At 44.9% G+C, this 21,796-nt stretch overlaps 1 protein-coding gene across 2 annotated transcripts in view; it reads right to left on the bottom strand.

Moving 5' to 3' along the window:
- Positions 1 to 21,796, bottom strand: part of EIF2S3 (eukaryotic translation initiation factor 2 subunit gamma) — a 131,819-nt gene that overhangs the window by 49,288 nt on the left and 60,735 nt on the right. For both annotated transcript variants that reach the window (XM_029603076.1, XM_029603075.1), the window contains exons 8-9: positions 11,366 to 11,460; positions 9,852 to 9,996 (exon numbers count right to left, since the gene is read on the bottom strand). In XM_029603076.1, coding sequence (XP_029458936.1) covers positions 9,852 to 9,996; positions 11,366 to 11,460 — 240 coding nt within the window. The remainder of the gene's footprint in view (positions 1 to 9,851; positions 9,997 to 11,365; positions 11,461 to 21,796) is intronic.

The raw sequence follows: 21,796 nt of genomic DNA, 5'->3' as shown, positions 1-21,796 counted from the left end.
GTGTTTGGCTATGCCAGCATTTAGCATCACTCAAATCTGGAAGAAGTCTTTTGGGAAACTACTTTTTTTGTGGCACCGTGGACAAAAGGAGGACCATTTTCAAAGCATTTTACCAGTGTAAATCAGCCATCTGAAAACTACCCTACCTCAATGCTGCTAAGATTACATGTGTTGCTCTACAATGTCTGTAATTTTTGCCACATTTAGAAGCGGCATTCCTGGACAAATATTTAGATCAAGGTAGGAAAACACATGCTTAGATTCTATTTTCAAATCTATATGTGTTATTTTCAGTTTTATGTTGCACTCCATTGAGAACTCTATATTGGATAGGCAGAATATTAAATAAATGAAAAAAAGTACCTGTACAAAAGGTAAGCGCAAATGTCAAACGAAAGTACTATGTACTTTTGTTTTGAAGGTTGGTGTAAAGTACAGTCTGCCTTACATGGACAGTTTGAATATCATTCCCTTAGAATTAAGTGATTTTAACTGTATATGAAATTTTTCAAAAAAATGTTCTTTGAACAGAAGTGATTCAATGATTAGAACCTTGGGCTGGGTGGTTACTACCCATATCCACATGCTTTTATGCACATCCCTTTTCAACCATAGGTACAAGATGTTATGAAACTGAACATCTTCAACATAAGAATGAAAGATACCAGGCTGGGTCAGGCCGATGGTCCAAAACACCTAAAAATTCCTGTCTCTGACAGTAGCCAGTTCAGGTCACAAGTCCCCAGCAGATCTCAAAAAGTAGACATTTCTTATTACTCACTCTCAGGGATGGCAATTTAATTTTGGCACCCATTTGTGGTTATGTTTCAGCTCTTATGGCATGCTACTACCTTTGCTGGGAGGGATGAGTTATCACGGTTACATTTTGTTTGCTATATAAGTTGTATACAGCAATACATGCTAGCTTTGATAAGCAATCGGTTTCTCTCTATACATACGTATTCACGCTATTTTCTATTAATTCTATTTATTAGTCACTGTAGATAGGTACTTCACTGGATTTTTTGGTATCACATTAATATAATTATATATATATATATATTCATGAAATTTACAATAATGAGATTTTACATAATGTATGCAAATTTTAATATTCATTTTTATAAGCTAGGTTTCTACAGTATTACTTCCACAGTTTATTCACAATTAGAAATATTTTTTTATTTAGTATGTTAATTTTATAATTTAATGTTTTTACTCCATTTTTGTCCTGTTTTACATACATCTGTGCAAATTATTTTGTTTTTTGTATTTTTTATAATTATTTCATCTTTTATGTTCAACTATTGTTTGGAAGTTATATATGTGATAAAGCTGTTTGAGCTTAGTTTTCTTTTAATCTGTTAATGTATTTCTAAATTTTGTATATTTTATTGTCTATACATTTTGAATGTTTTCTGTATATGTTTATAATTCTTCTATTGTTTAGCCCCTGATGCAGCCCTTTCTGGTTGAAACTCAGCCTGAGTTGGGCATATATCTAAGCATCATTTGAAATTGTACAACGAATAAAACTTTACCTACTTCTAAGGCGACAGGTCCATTTTTTTTTCGTTTGCCTACTGTCTTTGATAGACCATCTTTCATGTTGTTTTCTGGGATCTCAAAAAGTAGACATTTCTTATTACTCACTCCCAGGGATGGCAATGGCTTTCTTTAGTCTTTCTGGCTAATGCTTATGGATTTTTCCTCCAAGAACTTATTCAAATCTCTTTTTAACCCCACTATGCTAGTCACCTTGACCATGTCCTCTGGCAATTGTGGCTTGATTGTGCACAGAGTGAAAAGGTCCTTTCTATGATTAGTTTCAAATCTGCTGTAGTGTCCCCTTGTTTTAGTATTATCTGACAGGGAAAAGCAGGGTTGCTTACCTGTCTTCTAGGACAGCAGGATGTTAGTCCTCACATATGAGTGACATCAGATGGAGCCCAGCACGGAAAGCTTCTGTCAAAGTTTCTAGAACTTTGACTGGCACACTGTGCATGCCCAGCATGCCACTATCCACGCGGGGTCCCCCTTCAGTCTCATTACAGAGAATTACAAAAATAAAATAAACTTAAAATGAAACCCAACTCTGCGGGGTGGCTGACGGGTTTCATGAGAACTAACATCCTGCTTTCCTAGGAGAACACCTGTTACAGGTAAGCAACTCTGCTTTCTCCTAGGAAAGCAGGATGGTAGTCCTCACACATGGGTGAATACCTAGCTGCAGGCTGTTTCCAAATAGAGTAGGCCAACAGACACCAAACAAGTGTCAATGGGCACAACCAACTAGGTGCTGTTGGTAACAGAGGAAGACAGTCTGAACCCAAAAAACAGGGCCCTAGGCGGAAGAGTTGGATTTGGAGCTGAAAAAGGCTACAGAGGACATATTGGCCAAAGCTACTATCTTGGCAGCCATCTCTGTCCAGGCAATAGTGAGCAGCAAACATGTGAAGAGAACTCTACATCGCAGCACTGCACATTTCCGTCACGGGGAGCGCTCTCAAGTGGGCCACTGAAGTTGCCATTGCTCTGACAGAGTGAGCCTCAACATGGTCCCCAAGCTGCAATCCCGCTTGCGCATAGTATAGAGAGATGCAGTCCGCCAGACATGCAGACAGGTTGTGCTTGGCTACAGCAACTCCCATTCTTTTCTTATCAAACAAGATGAAGAGTTGTGTGGACTGCTATGGCCTGCTGTCCTCTCAAGGTAGAACACTAAGGCCCTCTTACAATCCAAAGTATGCAAAGCCCATTCGCCTGAGTGCAAATGAGGTCTGGGAAAGAAGGTCGGTAGGACAATAGACTGGTTCAGATGGAAGTCAGATTCTACCTTAGGCAAGAACTTAGGGTGTGTATGGAGAACTACCCTATCATGGAAGAACTTCATATAAGGAGGGTACATCACCAGTGCTTGAAGTTCACTGACCCAATGTGCTAAGGTGACCACAACCAAGAATATGACCTTCCAGGTCAAACATTTCACGTCACACGTGCTCCGATGGCCCTGGAGACAGTCTGCCACTACATTCTCTGTCCCCTTCAGGTACACAGCTCAAAGTGATATACCCTGAGAACGGGCCCAGGACCAAATCTGAACCACCTCCTGGCACAGGAGGAATGACCCTGAGCCTCCCCGTTTGTTGATGTATCACACCACCACCTGATTGTCTGTCTGGATTAGGACCAATTTGGTCACCAAGCGATCCTGGAACGCCCACAAACCATAACGGATCGCCTGGAGCTCTAGGAATTTGATTTGACACTGAGCTTCCTGAGCAGATCACAGGCCCTAGGTGCAGAGTCCCTTCACATGGGCACCCCCACCCCAGTGTGGATGCATCGCTGATGAGAACAACCTGGAATGAGAGGGATTGAAAAAGACCCCTTGCTCCAAATTGACCAGGTTCTCCCACCAGGGCACATATCTGTACATTGAGGTCCTGGGAGGCTTGCCACCACTGAGACCACAGGGTCCACTGTGCCCTGCGCATGTGCAGGTAGGCAAACAGTGTGACATGGACTGTGGCCGCCATAAGACCCAGAAGGCAGAGCATGAAGCGGGCAGTGACCCCCTGGCTCTGGGGCACAAAGCCCGCCAGAGTGAGTGCCTGGTTGTGGGGCAGATAGGCCTTGTCTTCCGCCATGTCCAGGCGAGCACTGATAAAATTCAGGCGCAGTGACGGGGTTAGATGGGATTTCGGGTAGTTAATGAAAAACCCGAGAGACTCCAGCACCTGGATGGTCAAAATGTAGGGACCGAAGCGTTCTCCCTTGAGAATAGTTCTTGACTAACCAGTCGTCCAAGTAGGGGAACACCTGCACTCCCAAACAGCACAGGTGTGCGCTCTCACCTGCGCTAGGCATTTGAAGACGCGCCAAGGCAAGGCCAAACGGCAGCACCCTGTATTGGAAATGCCTGGGGCCTTCCAGGAAATGGAGATATCTCCGGTGACTGAAGGGTATCTCTATGTGAGCGTATGCGTCTTTGAGATTGAGGGGGCAAAGCCAGTACTCCCTATGCAAGAGAGGGATTAGAGTGCCGAGAGAGACCATTTTCAACTTCTCATTTGAGAAAACGGTTCAAATCAGGTCTAGGATGGGAGAGAGTCCCCCGGTCCTCTTGGGGATCAGAAAATATCGGGAGTAAAATCCCATTCCCTGCTGCCACAGAGGAACTGGCTCGACCACCCTGGCCTGTATTAGGGCAGAGAGCTCGGACAACAGTATTTCCTGATGGGAAGACTGACCCCAAGAGGGGCACAGGGGAGCATCCCCGGGAGTACTCAGGAAGTTTAAGCGATACCTCCGATGAATGGTGGAGAAGTCCCACCGATCCGATATGATCGTTAGCCAGCGATCCAGAATCGCAGACGGCCTCCTACTGGAGGGATTGCTGCCGAGGGCATAGTAACTGAACTTATGCTCCCTCTCTCCCAGTCAAAATCCCATAACAAGGCTCGGTTGAGGCACTGGTTGAGGTCTAAGGGCCCGTGGCTGCTTGGAGCAGTCTCTAGAGGACACCCACTGAGAACGACCACAGGAAACTGGAAGGTAATACTTCCTCTGGCAGTAGAAGGACCTACGAGCCCCTTGCCTCACCGATCTGGAAGAGAAGGAGGGGTCCGAGGTATTGGCCAAAAGATATTGGAGGGTCTCATGATGATCCTTTAGTTGAGCCAGAGCATCTCAGACCTTATCCCCCAAAAGATTCTTACCTGCTAATGTTTGTTCCTGTAGTACCACAGATCAGACCAGACTCCTGGGTTTTGCCTCCCTTCCAGCAGAGAAAGTTTAACAGACACCACCTCTTAACCTGGTGTGCCACCTGCAGCTCCTCAGTATTACCAAGTACCCAAGCATAAAAAGTCAAAAAGGTTAAAAAGGTTTCCAATATTCAACACTATCAAATTCCCCGGAAAGAACAAAATTTATACTGCAATCCAAAAACTCTATTGAGAGGATTAACGAGAAACCTGTGCAATTCTTCAGTCTCACAAAACTTCTCTCCACCACTGGACGGGATTCTGGACTGATTTGTGGTATTACAGGAATGAAAATTAGCATATAAGAACCAATTTTCCTTTCCCTGTATGTACCCAGATCAGTCCACACTCCTGGGATGTACCAAAGCTTTCCTAACCGGGGTGGGACTGAGAGTCCCGCTCGAAGTACACTTTCATCAAAGCTGTCTATGTCCAGAGCCAGGACGTCCAATCAGAGGTGCCTGGCAAAAGTATGTAAAGACTTCCAAGTAGCCGCCCTGCAAATCTCTTGTGGTGACACCAGTTGGCATTCTGCCCAGGAGGCCGCTTGGGAATGGGTAGAATGAGTCCTTAACCCCTCCGGGATAGGACGACCTCAACAGATATATGCAGACCCAACAGCCTTCTTCAACTACCGTGCAGTCATGGTCTTTGAAGCTTTCTGACCCTTTTTCACACCACTCCATAGCACAAAAAGGTGATCCAATAATCTGAAACTGTTAGTGACCTCCAGATACCACAACAAAGCCCTTCTGTTATCCAACTATCTTAATTCTTGTGTGTGAGGTGCAATAACCTCCAAATTTGTAAAGGCCAGAAGCTCCACTGACTGACAAGTGGAACGTTGAAACTGCCTTCGGCAGAAAAGACAGAACCATCCTCAAGACACACACCGGAATCTGAAATCCGCAAAAAGGGTTCGCTACATGACAGGGCTTGAAGATCAAACACCCTTCTGGCTGAACAAATTGCCACCAAAAAAAACACCTTCAAAGTCAGATCTTTTATGTTGGCCCTCTTTAGAGGCTCAAATGGCACCTCACACATGCCCTTAAGGACCAAATTAAGGCTCCAAGAGGGGCACACCTGACAAACCGGGGAGCGTAGATGCTTCTCCCCTCGGAGGAAACATACCACATCCAGATGCACAGCTAAGGCTGTTCCATGAACCTTGCCTCGCAAGCAGTCCAGGGCAGACACCTGCACTCTCAGTGAGCTAAAGGACAAACATTTTCAACAGGCTTCTCTGCAAAAAGGCCAGAATCTGCGCCACCAAAGCTCGCAGAGATCAACCCCCTGCTCCATACACCTAGCTTCAAAAACTCTCCAAACCCTGACATATGCCAAGAAAGTAGAAGTCTTACGAGCATGCAACAGAGTAGAAATAACATCCTCCATCTCCTGGAGACAGAGAAATACTGAAGAGCTGCAGGTGGCACACCGGGTTAAGAGGTGGTATCTGTGAAACTCATTCTGTCTCCATCTGCTGGAAGGGAGACAAAACCTAGGAGTCTGGACTGATCTGGGTACATACAGGGAAAGGTTATCTCCAGTACAGGGGTGGTCCGCCAGCTTCTTTTCTACCTCAGGCCAGAGATCCAAAGCTCTGAGCCAGGCCATCCTGTGGGCTCTGAGGCCCGCTGTGGCCATGCAAGATGAAGTCTCAAAAACATTGTACGTAGAATGCACCTTGTGCTTACCACATTCGAAGCCTTGCTGAACCAGTGCTAGGAATGCATCCTGCTACTGTTGAGGGAGGCGTTCCGCCAATTCCTGAACCTGCTTCCAGAGGTTTCAGGAATGCTGAGCCATATACAACTGGTAGAAGGAAATGTGGGGTATTAACATTGCCCCCCTGAAACACCTTCCTACCTAGTATGTCCCATTCCCTATGTTCTCGACCTGGACGCACAGAAACATGGGTCCAGGACTGTTTGGCCTTTTTGAGGGTGGATTCCACTACCACCAACTGCTGAGGGAGCCGATGTTGCTCAAAACCCAAGGACTTCTGTACAAGTTAGACAATGTCAGCCTTTCTGTTTACCGGTGACATGGAACAGGATGTTCCCAGATGCATAGGAGCAACTCCTTGAAGATCTCATGCACGGGAACAGCTACCACCTCTTTTGGTTCATCAACAAACTGGAGCATCCAGCATGTGGTGTCTGGCATCCTCTTCCATCAGGAGTTGGAAGAGAATAGTCTTCGTCATGGTATGGACAAAACCAGCAAAGACTAAGTCCTCTGGTGGAGCCTGGCGCCACTCCTCCCTGGGAGGGGGGTGGGGGAACAGCTCCGAGAGGACATCGGAGGAGACATCGGATGATGACTCAGAAGTATCGTCCCTCCTGGCTTGTACGGAGCTTCCTCCTCACTGAAATCCCTGGGCGAGGTCAGTGGGGGACCTATCCTCACTGCCCTTGGCCTGGGGGGCACCAACGGCATTGATGACATTGAGGCCCCCCGAAGAACCCTGCACTAGAGGTGGAAGCGGCAGCTGAGGCGCCAGAGGCCCCGTTGGCCCTGTAAGCACCGAGCCTTCCTCTTTGGAGGAACTGGTGATGGGGATCGACCCTGAGGGAAGAGACAATGATGGCCGCCGGGGGACCGAAGAACCCATGGGCACTGGCTACGTAGGGAGGACGCCCAGCAGGACATCAAGGTGCTCCAGCAGTGGTGCTAGGATCAAGGGAGTAGGTTCTGGAATCAGCACCGATGGGGCCAGTGGTTCGATACCCCAAGGGCTCGAAGCACCGCCAACTGAACCCTGCGATCCAGCTCCTCCTTGAAGGTCGCCATAGGTAAGGCAGGTTGAGGAGGAGCAAGTGCCACCAAATCATCCTCGAACAAGAGAGATCAGTGCCCGGCACTAACAAGGGCATCCGTGGGGAACGCCTCTGAATCCTGGGCTCATCGAGAGCGCAGCCTCATATCTGCGGGGCCGCTACGTGAGCAACACAGCCAATGCCAGTGCCTTCCCGGAACCGGTGCCATGCACCGATGGCAACCGGTGCCAGTGCTTCCTCAATCTCCCATGGTGCTCGGCCTGGTCTTTCCCCACCGCAGAGGATGAGATGAGGAATCAGATATCCTGGAACACAAGGACACCAACAACGTCGATCCCCGGCCCCCCTCTCTGGAGGGGGAGCCGGGGGGGGGGGGGGGTTTGGACACAGACTGCTCGGTGTCCAAGATCTCTCCCCCCCCCCCCTGAAGTCAACGCACCAGACACCGGCATGGACGTCCGATTTCCTGGAGCCAAAAAGCTTTTCCATTTTTCCAAACGCGCCCAACAACCTTTCAGGGTCATCTGGTCGCAGAACCGGCAACCCCGGACATCGTGTGATGCTCCCAGGCAAAGAAATCAAACTTCATGCGAATCAGTCAAAAACATGGTCCGCAGGCACTGGGGGCACAGACGAAAACTGGAGGAAGCCATGCTTCGGGCCAGTGTAGGGCAGACACAGACTCCAAAACAACCCTGGAACTGACCGCAAAGGTGGTAGAAAAAAAACAAACCAAAAAACGTATCAAGCCGTCCTACTGATTAGGGGGACTAGGGAAGAGGGACCCTGGCACGGACGCGATGAAAAACCATGAAAACTAGATGAAACTGTGAAGAAACAGAGAGAGCTCCACAACCGCAAGGCAACAGCACAGCGGAAAGAAAAAGACTGAAGGGGGACCCTGCGTTGTGTGCAGATAGTGGCATACTGGGCATGCTCAGTGTGCCAGTCACAAAGTTCTAGAAACTTTGACAGAAGTTTTCTGTGCCAGGCTCCATCTGATGATGTCACCCACGTGTGAGGGCTATCATCCTACTTGTCCTAGGAGAAATAACCTTCCTTTGCTGTTCCACCCCACTCATGATTTTATAAACTATCATATCCCCTTTCAACTGTACCTTTTCCAAGCCGAAAAGCCCTGCCTCTCATCATACGAGAGTCGTCCAGCCCCTTTATTTTATTTATTTATTTATTTTACATCTTTTCTATACCGTCATTAAGCAGTTGCCATCACAACGGTTCACAATAGGGCACATAACTATATGTTGTAAATAGTGTCTAGAATTCTAACAATTACACAGGTGCCATCAAAATACTGTAACAGTTTCATCATAACTATTATAAGTATCATATTTATCATTTTTATTGTTAACAAAAGCCCCATTAGCTTATGTCTAGCCACGTCCCTGGCTGCCACCACTGTGGTACAGGAAAGACATTCTCATGGCACACTGGTTGAGAAGCAGTGTTCTAGAAGACAGGCCCATTAACTATTATTTAGCCAGATAGCCTTAGGTGTCTCCATCTCCTGCTTCTGAGAGTGAGCAACAGAATGAACTTTCCTATTTGCGATCAGTTGGGTACTTCCAAGTGAACTAGACTGGCCACTATCAGAGACAAGATACTGGTCATGGACCATTGACATAAGTGCCAAGCTGGGTCAGACCAATCTAAGGTGTGTAGGCCAATGCAGCTCTATGGAGTGTGAGGTCTGGGATAGAAGGGAAGTAGTACAAAAGATTGATTAATGTGAAAATCAGTGACTACTTTTGGAAATAATACTCTGTTATGGTAGACGTCATTAGAACTTGAAGTTCACTGATTGAAAGATGACTAACAAATACCACTACCAGTTTACAGAAGGTGACAAGTATTTGTGGACTAAAAAGGTGGTCTCAAACATTTGAGGACTGCATTATGATCCTTAGAAAATGCAACTGGTTTTATAGAGTCTTGAGCTGAAGCAAGTCTTTCATGAAAATAATTACAAGAGGATGTGAAGGTATCGGTTTTCCTTCCTCCTTGTTATTTTAAGAGACTACTGCATTAAGGTGATCTCAGATTGAATTTGTATTCAAGCCAGATTCAGACAGGTGGAGAAGGAAGTGTAATAACTTTGGAGGAGAGAAGGAAAATATATTTATATCCTTGTCTTTGCAACATATAGTAAACTTCATCCATGTGAAAGCTTCAGAGGCTCTGGTCAAAGGTTTTCTTGATGCAAGTAAAATCTGAGAACGGTGTGTAAACATTAGAAAAAAGCAATTTACATGCTGAATGGAAGAATTCTCCTTACCAATAAGACCTCCAGGAGCAGCATATTGTAGGTCATTGTGTTCTGCAAAGAGTGACACAATTTTGGAAAATATTGGTTTGCACATGAGCTTCCCTTCACTATCCTTGGAGACGATGCCTGGCCTGACCTCTATTTCTTGGCCCACCTAAGAAAAACAGATAATTAGTAGACAGCTCCCACTTAAAGTCAACATAGAATTGTAGTTGTGTCTTCTTGCTTCTTTGGCTTCTGATTCAATCAAAAATGTCCTCTGTTGAGGTTATCACTACTACTACTTAACATTTCTATAGTGCTACACGACATACATAGCGCTGTACAAACACACAAAAAAGACAGTCCCTTCTCAATAGAGCTTACACTCTAATAAGACAAATATACGAGACAAGAGACTTGTGGCATTTCATAAAGCAAGAAAATGGTTAAAAAGGAAAAGAAAGTTTGTCTGCTTTTAGCCTCATTAACTATCAGGAAAGATTTAAAAGCAGCTTCAAAAAGTTGGGTCTTTGGTTGGGATTTAAACACAGAGGTAACATGATGGACCAGCTCAGGAAAACTATTCCAAGCACACAGTGAAATGTATAAGAGTTCTGGTAGTGTGTTCTGAAAGGAAGGGATGGATTTTGGCAATGATATAGAAAAGAAACAGCACATTTTAGATGAGTTTTGGAGAATCGTAAAAGGAGAGAGAGGAGTCTAAGATGACTCCTAGGTTACGGGCTGAGAAGACTGGAAGGATGACCATGTTATCTACAAAAACAGAGAAAGCTTTAATTTACAATTACTCTATATTTAATCTTTACTCCTCTCCCATTTAATACAGTCATTGCAGCAACCAATTTGACCAAAGAGAAACCAATATATGTGTACCCTGAATCTGGCCCCTGGGCATCACCATTGTAACATGGTTGTAACTTTCCCTTCCACCACTACTTGCGGCTGTAAACAGTGCCTCAGCAGTTTCCCTGAGTCATACAAGCCTAAGGAGAAACTAAGTTTGGGATCTGAATCCATCTCTCTCACATAGCAGCATGCGGTATTACCATGGAATAATCAGGCTTGCCTTTAAATGATCAAAACATCTAGTCAATATAGATCAACTCAGGAACTACGAAAATCCAGTTAAAATCTACATTTTATACCAGTTAAACTGTTTATTAATGCAAGTACTTAGCTCATACATCAAATAAAGTACTTATTATACCAATTACGGTTCATTACTCTCTCACCTTCCACAGAATTTAATAGAAGTAAAATAGCTAAAATGGAAATTAAAGTGAACGATAATAGCAGTCATGCAAATAAAGTACAACAAATCTGACAACATTCTATGAAGTCTAAGTGAGACTTTAACCTCCATTCTCATTTTCATTAAGCAAGAAGCAAAAAAAGTAGACCAATTTACAGGAAAGTCACAATTTGCTGTGTAGAAACTAAGCCATTTTTTGGTAAGATTTGTGCCATTTTTCGCAGCTTATTATGTTTTTGCTGACTGGTAAGAACAGTAAATAAAATACCTTTAATACGCCTTTTAGAATACTGCCACCAGCTACACCTCCCTTAAGGTCATCAACTTCACATCCAGGTTTGTTCACATCAAAGGATCTAATAACTGAAAAGGTAAAGAAAGCGTATTATGTAAGCTATAGACAAAAGCCTCTATAACAGTGGTATTTAGCCTTACTCAGTGAGTAAAATATTAGGAAGATTTACAAATTCTCTTCATTTTAACCATGAATTTTTAAAAATATTTACTTTTTTAAAAATTTTTTTAGGAAACTCACTAAAAATAAAACAAAACATTAAATAAAGGGAACCCCCTCCCCCCTCAATGAGTGGCTAGAAAAATCTGAGACAGCAATTCACATCTGCTCACTAACAGGCCGATACAGTAAGGAGCGGTAGGAAGAGCTGCGTTAGTGCCGGGCGCACCCGCATTTGCCACACGCACAGTCCGGCTCACCTACCGCTCGATACTGTATTAAAATCGCATTCAAATTCAAGCCGCGTCCAACACGCGTCCAACGCGCAATCCATTTTACTGTATAGGCGCTTATATACAGCGCCTAAACAGTATCCTGGGTGCCTGTCATTTCAAATGACATTTGAAATGACATTTGAAATGCCCTCGCGACTCGACATGTAAAGTGTAACTTACTTTTCTTGCAGCCCTCCTCCGGAGACGGACCGCGGCTCCCCTGCCTCCTGGGGGCTGCCCCTGCCCTCCCGGGGGCAGCCAGCGGCGAAAGCGGCCCCCGCCGGCGAAGATGGATGCCTGCACGGGCCCTCTGCCACGATCGCTCCCGGGCGAATTCTTTACTAAAGCGCGGCCTCTCCTCCGAAGCTTCTTCGCTCTTCCGCCGTGACGTCAATTTGGGCGCTCAAGCCAGCAAAGCGCACGAACGGGCATGCGTGCGTGACGTCACGGCGTACGTTCGTGCGCTTTGCTGGCTTGAGCGCCCAAATTGACGTCACGGCGGAAGAGCGAAGAAGCTTCGGAGGAGAGGCCGCGCTTTAGTAAAGAATTCGCCCGGGAGCGATTGTGGCAGAGAGCCCGTGCAGGCATTCATCTTCGCCGGCGGGGGGGCCGCTTTCGCCGCCAGCTGCCCCCGGGAGGCAGGGGAGCTGCGGTCCGTCTCCGGAGGAGGGCTGCAAGAAAAGTAAGTTACACTTTACATGTCGAGTCGCTTTTCCCCTTTTCCGCTTTTCGTTGCTTCGGGAGGAGGGTAGAGAGGACTGGGCTGCCCCGGAGACCGGCACCCATGGACGCGGCCAGGGCAGGTGAGTGGGGGCTGGGGGAAAGTTTGCCGCCTACCCTTACCCCTGCCTCTAACGCAGAGGTAAGGGTAGGCGGTAAGTTAGGTTAAACGCGCGGCAAAACTGCAGGTTCAAAAAGCGATAATCAGGGCGTGTGTTACTGTATGGGAGGGAATAGCTAATCCGATCGTTTACATCTCATATACATGCTGCGGGTGGAAGGGGTTTCCAGTTGATTTAAAGAGGCGGTAAGAATGGGTTAAAGGGGATAGTGAATCGCGGGTTGGACTAACGAGGCCAATTTGTGAGTAGAAAGCGGGTTAGAAGCAGGGTAACCGCGGCCGCACTTTACTGTATTGACCTGTAAAGTAGAAAGAAAATGACTCAGGAGACTTGCGTGACAGGTGGCGATGTGGAAATGTCCACGCATGCTTAGAAAGACCTAGGTGTTTCTGAGCTCCAAAAGAACTTGCCATCTCTGCTCTGTTGGATGATATCACCCCACTTGTGTGGCAGATATTATCCTGCTTGTCTACGAATAGAAGAAATGTACTCCATTTGATTCAATAGGGGCAAAATCTCCAGGTACTTGCAAATGCATATCATGGCGCTTGATTCTGATTGGGCTGGAAGTATAAAGGAGCAGGAGGAAACTGTCAAAACCCCAAAACAAATTAAAGTATCATCCCTACCCAACTACTATTTGTGATCTTTTAACACATTTTAAGAACATAAGAACATAAGAAAATGCCATACTGGGTCAGACCAAGGGTCCATCAAGCCCAGCATCCTGTTTCCAACAGTGGCCAATCCAGGCCACAAGAACCTGGCAAGTACCCAAAAACTAAGTCTATTCCATGTAACCATTGCTAATGGCAGTGGCTATTCTCTAAGTGAACTTAATAGCAGGTAATGGACTTCTCCTCCAAGAACTTATCCAATCCTTTTTTAAACACAGCTATACTAACTGCACGAACCACATTCTCTGGCAACAAATTCCAGAGTTTAATTGTGCGTTGAGTAAAAAAGAAACTTTCTCCGATTAGTTTTAAATGTGCCCCATGCTAACTTCATGGAGTGCCCCCTAGTCTTTCTACTATCCGAAAGAGTAAATAACCGATTCACATCTACCCGTTCTAGACCTCTCATGATTTTAAACACCTCTATCATATCCCCCCTCAGTCGTCTCTTCTCCAAGCTGAAAAGTCCTAACCTCTTTAGTCTTTCCTCATAGGAGAGTTGTTCCATTCCCTTTATCATTTTGGTAGCCCTTCTCTGTACCTTCTCCATCGCAATTTTATCTTTTTTGAGATGCGGCGACCAGAATTGTACACAGTATTCAAGGTGCGGTCTCACCATGGAGCGATACAGAGGCATTATGACATTTTCCGTTTTATTCATCATTCCTTTTCTAATAATTCCCAACATTCTGTTTGCTTTTTTGACTGCCGCAGCACACTGCACCGACGATTTCAATGTGTTGTCCACTATGACACCTAGATCTCTTTCTTGGGTTGTAGCACCTAACATGGAACCCAACATTGTGTAATTATAGCATGGGTTGTTTTTCCCTATATGCATCACCTTGCACTTATCCACATTAAATTTCATCTGCCATTTGGATGCCCAATTTTCCAGTCTCACAAGGTCTTCCTGCAATTTATCACAATCTGCTTGTGATTTAACTACTCTGAACAATTTTGTGTCATCTGCAAATTTGATTATCTCACTCGTCGTATTTCTTTCCAGATCATTTATAAATATATTGAACAGTAAGGGTCCCAATACAGATCCCTGAGGCACTCCACTGTCCACTCCCTTCCACTGAGAAAATTGCCCATTTAATCCTACTCTCTGTTTTCCTGTCTTTTAGCCAGTTTGCAATCCACGAAAGGACATCGCCACCTATCCCATGACTTTTTACTTTTCCTAGAAGCCTCTCATGAGGAACTTTGTCAAACGCCTTCTGAAAATCCAAGTATACTATATCTACCGGTTCACCTTTATCCACATGTTTATTAACTCCTTCAAAAAAGTGAAGCAGATTTGTGAGGCAAGACTTGCCCTGGGTAAAGCCATGCTGACTTTGTTCCATTAAACCATGTCTTTCTATATGTTCTGTGATTTTGATGTTTAGAACACTTTCCACTATTTTTCCTGGCACTGAAGTCAGGCTAACCGGTCTGTAGTTTCCCGGATCGCCCCTGGAGCCCTTTTTAAATATTGGGGTTACATTTGCTATCCTCCAGTCTTCAGGTACAATGGATGATTTTAATGACAAGTTACAAATTTTTACTAATAGGTCTGAAATTTCATTTTTTAGTTCCTTCAGAACTCTGGGGTGTATACCATCCGGTCCATTTTTAGGATAATATAATAAGATCACAGTAAAAAAAAAAAAAAAATCAGTGCTGAATTCTAAGCACTGATTTCTGTGCTACAGGAATATATTTTTCTTTAACTCCAATGTAAAAAATCAAGTGTTAAAACTGTGCTCTAAACTGGAAGTAAAAATGTGCACTAAAATAGAAGTTATCTTTGAAGTAAAAAAAAAAATGGAAGTTAAATAAATTCATTGGTTAGAGAAGTTATTTACTACTTAAAAATTTTTGGTTCCTCCAACTTAATATCACAGAATTTTCTGCTTTTCTGTACACTTTTCAGGGTCACTTCCAACTTTACACCTGCCCTTTGCAGATGTTAATTTCTGAGAGTAAAATGTGCGGCTTGGCTCATATTTTACTTTATTTATTTATTTATTTAAAAGTCTTTTATACCGATGTTAGTCGAAACATCACCTCGGTTTACATGGCGACTAATAGGCTCATCAACATGCATTTGCACGTGATGAGCGCTATTAGTTTCGAGGGGGTTGGCCGCATGTTTTCCACGCGATATTACCCCTTACAATATAAGAAGTAATAGCGCGTTTAAAATGTGCAGCCAAACGGGGGCCTCTATGGTTCACAGACAATTGACTTAGGACTCCTGAAGCACAGGGAATCTATCCCAGGACCAGAGCGCCCCACTAATGCACTCACATAAACCCTAACCCACTTTGGTGAGGTAGAAAGTGTGTATTGGGGGGGGGGGGGGGGGGTGTAAGTAGGCATGTACAATGGGGGGGAGGATAAGTGGGAGTGGATTACTGAGGGCGAGCAGGTGGTTTGGGGATGGGATAGTGGGTAGGTATAGGGCTAAACACGTAGGTTGGGTGAGGGTAGATGGATAGTGAATAGGGCAAATTAATGGGTGAAGGTAGGTAGGTGAGTGGGAATGAATGGAATAGAAGGAAGATGGACATAGTGCAGGGTGGGCTAGGAGGTGCAAGGGGAGAGCTGGACTCAGGGATCTCAGGTCAGTGGGTGGCTGATTCTTTAATTTCCATTCACTTTCCATAGAAATAATCCCCTGAGATGATAAAGTTTCCACAGTGAAAGGGAAGTAAAAAGTCTGCTAATATATAGCACACTTTGCTGCACTGGAAGTAATTACATATGCAGCTCATTAGCACGTAAAGTGTACTAAAATTCTCACTTTTAAATTTTCTGCTTAGTGTGCATTTTTTGTAAAGCAGTGAACTAACCTACTTAGAACTGTGCGCTTGACTGAGCGCACCGTTTAGCCCCTGTTTGGCCGTGCGTTTTCCACGCGCTATTACCCCTTACAGTATAAGGGGTAATAGTGTGTCTAAAACGCATGGCCAACCCCCCCCCCCCCCCCCCGCCCCCGAAACTAATAGCGCTCATCACATGCAAATGCTTGTCGATGAGCCTATTAGTTAGTCGCCCCGAATACTGAAAGTAAAATGTGCGGCCAAGCCACACATTTTACTCTCAGAAAGTAACGCCTGACAAGGGCAGGCATTAAATTGGAAGCAACCCTGAAAAGTGTACAGAAAAGCAGAAAATTTTCTGTACACCCTCCGACTTAATATCCCAGCAATATTAAGTTGGAGGAACTAAAAATTAAAATAAGAAATAAATAAGAAATCTGCCCGCCAAAAACGGACTCTCAGTTTTACCGGCATCCATTTTCTGAATCCGTGGCTGTCAGAGGGTTAGATAACAGATGCCGATAAAATTAAGCATCTGTTGTCGGACCCACTGACAGTTGCCTCTTCCACTAATAAGGAGGCACTAGGGATGTCTATTGTCCCTAGCGCCTCCTTATTAGCGCTGGGCCTCATTTAAATACAGAACTGTGCATCCAGGAGGAGTGCCTGGGCGCGTGTCGGGAGAGCAGGCACTCAACTCGGAGCACAGGCTCTCCAGCACCTTTTACTGAATCAGCCGGTTAGTGCATTTTATTATCGTGACCTATTTATGAGGTTGTGTGTCTATGTTAAAAAGACATAGGAAGTAGTATTAAGAACATTTAAATTCTATAAAATGTATTATAGTATTACAGTTTAAGCCTATTAAAGATATTTGGCCTTAAATATGAATATGGCCTTAAGACAATAGTTTTTGTCTTAAGTTTAAATTTTTGAATTATACTTTATTTTATTATAATTGTCAAATACGGTATTTTGAACAGTGTTAAATTATACTTAGAATTAAGCAAAGTGCTCTTGAATACAGAATATTCTTTGTATTTAAATATTGTTCTATTTAGGTGGGATTGAAATTAGAATTCAGGTCAGCATACTAAACAATTATAAAAATTAACTTTAAAAGTTTTAAAATTGAGACTAAATGAGATACCTGCTTTACACTAATCCATAACTCAAAAAAATAATGTAAAATTTTTAAAAGCTGGCCTTTGGCCTGTTTGTGCTTTTTTCCAAAGCTAAGCTTACTGCACTGATCTTATGGAATTTGCTTATTATCAATAGTAAACATTTAAAGAAGCAAAGACAAAGTTTCATAAACTGCTAGAAATATAAAGATATAGATCTTTTACTGATTAAAAGCTGAGTTTACTTTTTAAGGAAATACATCATGTTGTAAGATCACCCAAAAGTGCAAAGCTCCAATTAACAACTGTATATTAAATAATCAGCTACTGTTTAATATTGAACAACTGAAATGATATATTGGTCTGGATTTCTGGATTTCTTTAGATTAGCATATGTATGTTATGCTCTCTCCTTACATGTAAATAAATAAAAGAAATATTACCGGAGTCACTAGATGTGTACTGTTTAATAAACCTAGCCTAAGGATGTCTGGTAGGGCTCAATGGAGTGCCCGGATTGTGGCAGTTTCAACAGTAGACATATATTAATGGTCTAATTTTTGATACATTCAAGACTAAAATGGGAGAAGTCCCTTAGTGCATATTGCCTTCACTGATAGATTAAAAATCCATACACATTCATATTACAGAAAAATATTTTTGTAAAATGGAAAGAGAAACCTAATTTTCGGCATATTAGCTTAAGAATTGTTTTCAACATTAAAGAAACAAATACATTGAAGTGGAGTAGCAGCCTAATTGTTAGAGCAGCAGGGAAGTTATGGTTCAAATCCTGCTGATACTCCTTGTGCTCTTGGGCAAGCCACTTCACCCTCCATTGCCTCAGATATGAAATTAAAGGTGAATTTTCCAAACATTATGGGGTGGATTTTAAAAGGCCCGCACGCGCCGGTGCGCCTATTTTGCATAGGCTGCCGGCGCGCGTAAAGCCCCGGGGCTTTCGAAAAGGGGAGGGAGGGGGCGTGTCTGGGGGAGTTCCCGAAACGTGCCGCGGCTTTTCGGGGGCTGGCCCTGGGGCGTGGCACCGGCCCGGGGGGGTGGTCGAGGCCTCCGGACCAGCCCCCGGGACCTGAGGACGGAGCGGGGCTGCCAACCGACAGGCGTAACTTTGCCGACAAAGGTAGGGGGGGTTTAGATAGGGCCGGGGGGGGTGGGTTAGGTAGGGAAAGGGAGGGGAAGGTGGGGGGAGGGCGAAGAAAAGTTCCCTCCGAGGCCGCTCCGAAATCGGAGCGGCCTCGGAGGGAACAGGCAGGCTGCGCTGGGCTCGGCTACGCGTTTCTTATAGAATCCAGCGTACTTTTGTTCGCGCCTGGTGCGCAAACAAAAGTACGCGCTCGCGTATTTTTTAAAAACCTGCCCCTATGAGCATAAAAACTGGAATATACACAGGTAAGTAGCCTCTACTCACATACTCTGAATTTTATAAACATAAAAAATATGCATGTATATTCACTTATGTTTACATGTACATGTGTAAAAAAGGGATGGTCAAGGGGTGTTCCAAGGTAGGGCTAACACTTATGCTTGTAGTTTGCTATTTTAAAAGACATTTACTCGCATACATTTAACAACTTTAGCATGTATTTATACATCTACTAATCATCTGGCGTAAATGATATTAAACATGTTTGTTGTGCAGTATCAACAAGATGGGAGGTCTGGATAGACGGGGGAGTTCAGGTTGAAGAACCAGGAAAATGTTGATGACCTGAAGGAAGACTAGACAAACTGGTGGATTAATTGGTAAACTGGTTAATTTCCAATTTACCAATTAATCCATCACAGTCTCCTAATTGAGATATAACCATTTCGGGCTACAACTTAAGGAAAGGACAGAGAGGACAGAAAAGGGGGAGAAGTAATGGAGAAATTACTTACCTGATAACTTAGTGTTCATTAGTGTAGACACATGGACTCAGGACCAGTGGGTTATGCTCCCCTGCCAGCAGATGGAGACGGAGCAAGCTGATGTCAGAGTATATACACTCCTGCAGTGACCCCAGCCTACCAGTATTCTCTTCAAAAGCAACTGTGGTCAGACTAGCAAAAAACATTAAAAACAGTCAACCATAACTGTACGCAACAAGAAACATTGAACTTACATAAGAATCCAGGTACCCCAATCTAGGGACTGGATGAACACTTACCAGTAATTCTTAGGATCCAAAGCTCCATAGGAGGACTATTGACACACTCATACAGCAGTCGAGGGCAGGAAGCTGAGTCCATCTGACTACATTAAGGAAAACAAAATTATCAGGTAAGTAATTTATCCATTTCCTAGCATGTAGACAGATGGACTCTGGATCAGTGGGATGTACCAAAGGTTCTCCCGAACAGAATGGGAGACTGCTCGCGGTCCAGTCAACACCGCCCGTGCAAAGGTTGCGTCCTCCCGGGCCTGCACATCCAAACGATAAAACCTGAAAAACGTATGTAAGGAGGACCATGTCACCGCTCGGCAAATGTCGACGGGAGAGAACAATCTAACCTCCACCCATGACACTGCCTGAGCCCTAGTGGAATGAGCCTTAACCTGAGTAGGCAACAGCTTTTCAGCATCCATATATGCGGCTGTCACCACCTCCTTAATCCAGTGAGCTATGGTAGCCCGCAAAGCTGGAGCACCCTACCTACTCCCACCATGGAGGGGGAAACTCCAGATACCGCACAAGTCTCTTGACATCAAGGAGCACAGGAGGCGATACTCCTCCACATCCCTGACCTTATCCAAGGACAGCAAGGAGATGGACTGATTCAAATGAAAGTCTGAAACCACTTTGTGCAAGAACGAGGGAACAGTACGCAGCTGTGACGCCCCTGGAGTCACCGAAAGGAACGGCTCCTGGCAAGACAAGACCTTCAGCTCAGAAATTCGACACGCAGAAATATAGCCACCAGAAACACCATCTTCAAGGTTAACAACCGCAAGGAAAGGCTACATAGTGATTGAAACATAGGGCCCACCATGAAATTCAGCACCAAATTAAGACTCCACAGGGGGACCAGTAACCTCAAGGAAGGCTTAAAATGCTTCACTCTCTTCAAAAAAACAGACCACATTAGGATGGGCCAACAAGGAATCACCCCTGAAATAGGCAAGAGCCGCAACTTGCACCTTCAAGGAATTAAGGGCCAATCCTTTATTCAACCCATCCTGCAAAAATCCAGAATGAGCGGGATCTTAATTGCATGAGGAAGAACACCTCGCTCCTCACACCAGGCCTCAAATATTCTCCAAACCCACACATAGGTTAAGGAAGTGGAGAACTGAGTGCGGAGTAAGGTGAAAATCACCATGGAAGAATACCCATGCTTCAACAAGTGAGCCCTCTCAAGCACCAAACTATAAGACAGAACAGAGTTGGATCCTTGTGAAGAACCAGACCCTTCTGTAACAGATTCTGGCACAGTGGAAGCCGAAGGAGGGTCTCCACCAGAAGTCGCCGCAAATCCACATACCATGGATCCCTAGGCAAATCTGGCTCCCCCAGGAGTACCAGCCCATTGTGGCCTTCGATTTTGCGAATCATCCTGCCCAGCAATGGCTCAGAGGAAAGGCATCAAGCAATCTGTCTTCCGGCCAGACCTGTATGAGAGCATCTATGCCCAGAAACCACAGATCTCTCCTGCAACTGTAGGATCGAGGAACGTTTGCACTGCAAGGAGTCACCAGCAGGTCTAGGAATGGAAGGTCCCAGAAATCCACAATCAGCTGAAACGCCTCGGCGGACAACACCCATTTTCCTGGGTCCAGACTGTCTCTGCTGAGAAAGTCTGCTCTTACATTGTGTTTTCCTGCAATATAAGAGGCCGAGATCATCTTAGATGACATTCCGTCCATTCCATATGTTGGTCTATTTCCTGCAACACTTGTTGGCTCTTGGTTCCTCCCTGGCGATTGATGAAGGCCACTGTCATCGCGTTCTCCGACATCATGTGGACTGCTTGGATCCTGCAGCCTGTGGCTAAACTGCAAGTATGCCATTTGGACTGCCCGGGCTTCCGGGCAATTGATGTTCCAGCAGGACTCCTCGGCATTCCAATGCCCTTGGGCCATTAACTCCTGACAGTGAGCTCCCAACCCTGGAGACTCACGTCTGTCATAAGTACCAACCAGGTTCAGGAGGGCAAGGAAACTCCTTTTCTCAGATGGGCCTCCTGCAACCACCTCTGGAGGTGAGAGCAAACCTCTATCGGCAAGTGGAGCTGAACTGAATAGTCCTGAGATGCAGGTTCCAATAAGACAGGAGCGAGTGCTGAAGAGGATCCATATGTGCCCTTGCCCACGGCGCCATCAAGCCAAGCACCTGTAGATAGGACCACATTATCGGGCGTAAAGTATCACCAACTGACACACCCGAGACATCAATTTCTGAATTTGAACTTCCGGCAGCAAAATCTTGTCCTGTCCCATGAACCGAACCCCCCAGATACTCCAGCTGGGTTGGCTGAAAACTGCTCTTGGCCAGGTTCACCACCCAACTGAG

Source organism: Rhinatrema bivittatum, chromosome 5 (assembly GCF_901001135.1).
Source record: "Rhinatrema bivittatum chromosome 5, aRhiBiv1.1, whole genome shotgun sequence".
Classification (NCBI taxonomy): Eukaryota; Metazoa; Chordata; class Amphibia; order Gymnophiona; family Rhinatrematidae; genus Rhinatrema; species Rhinatrema bivittatum.
The sequence above is the reverse complement of the archived record's forward strand: the minus strand, read 5'-3'. Positions and strand labels throughout refer to the sequence as shown.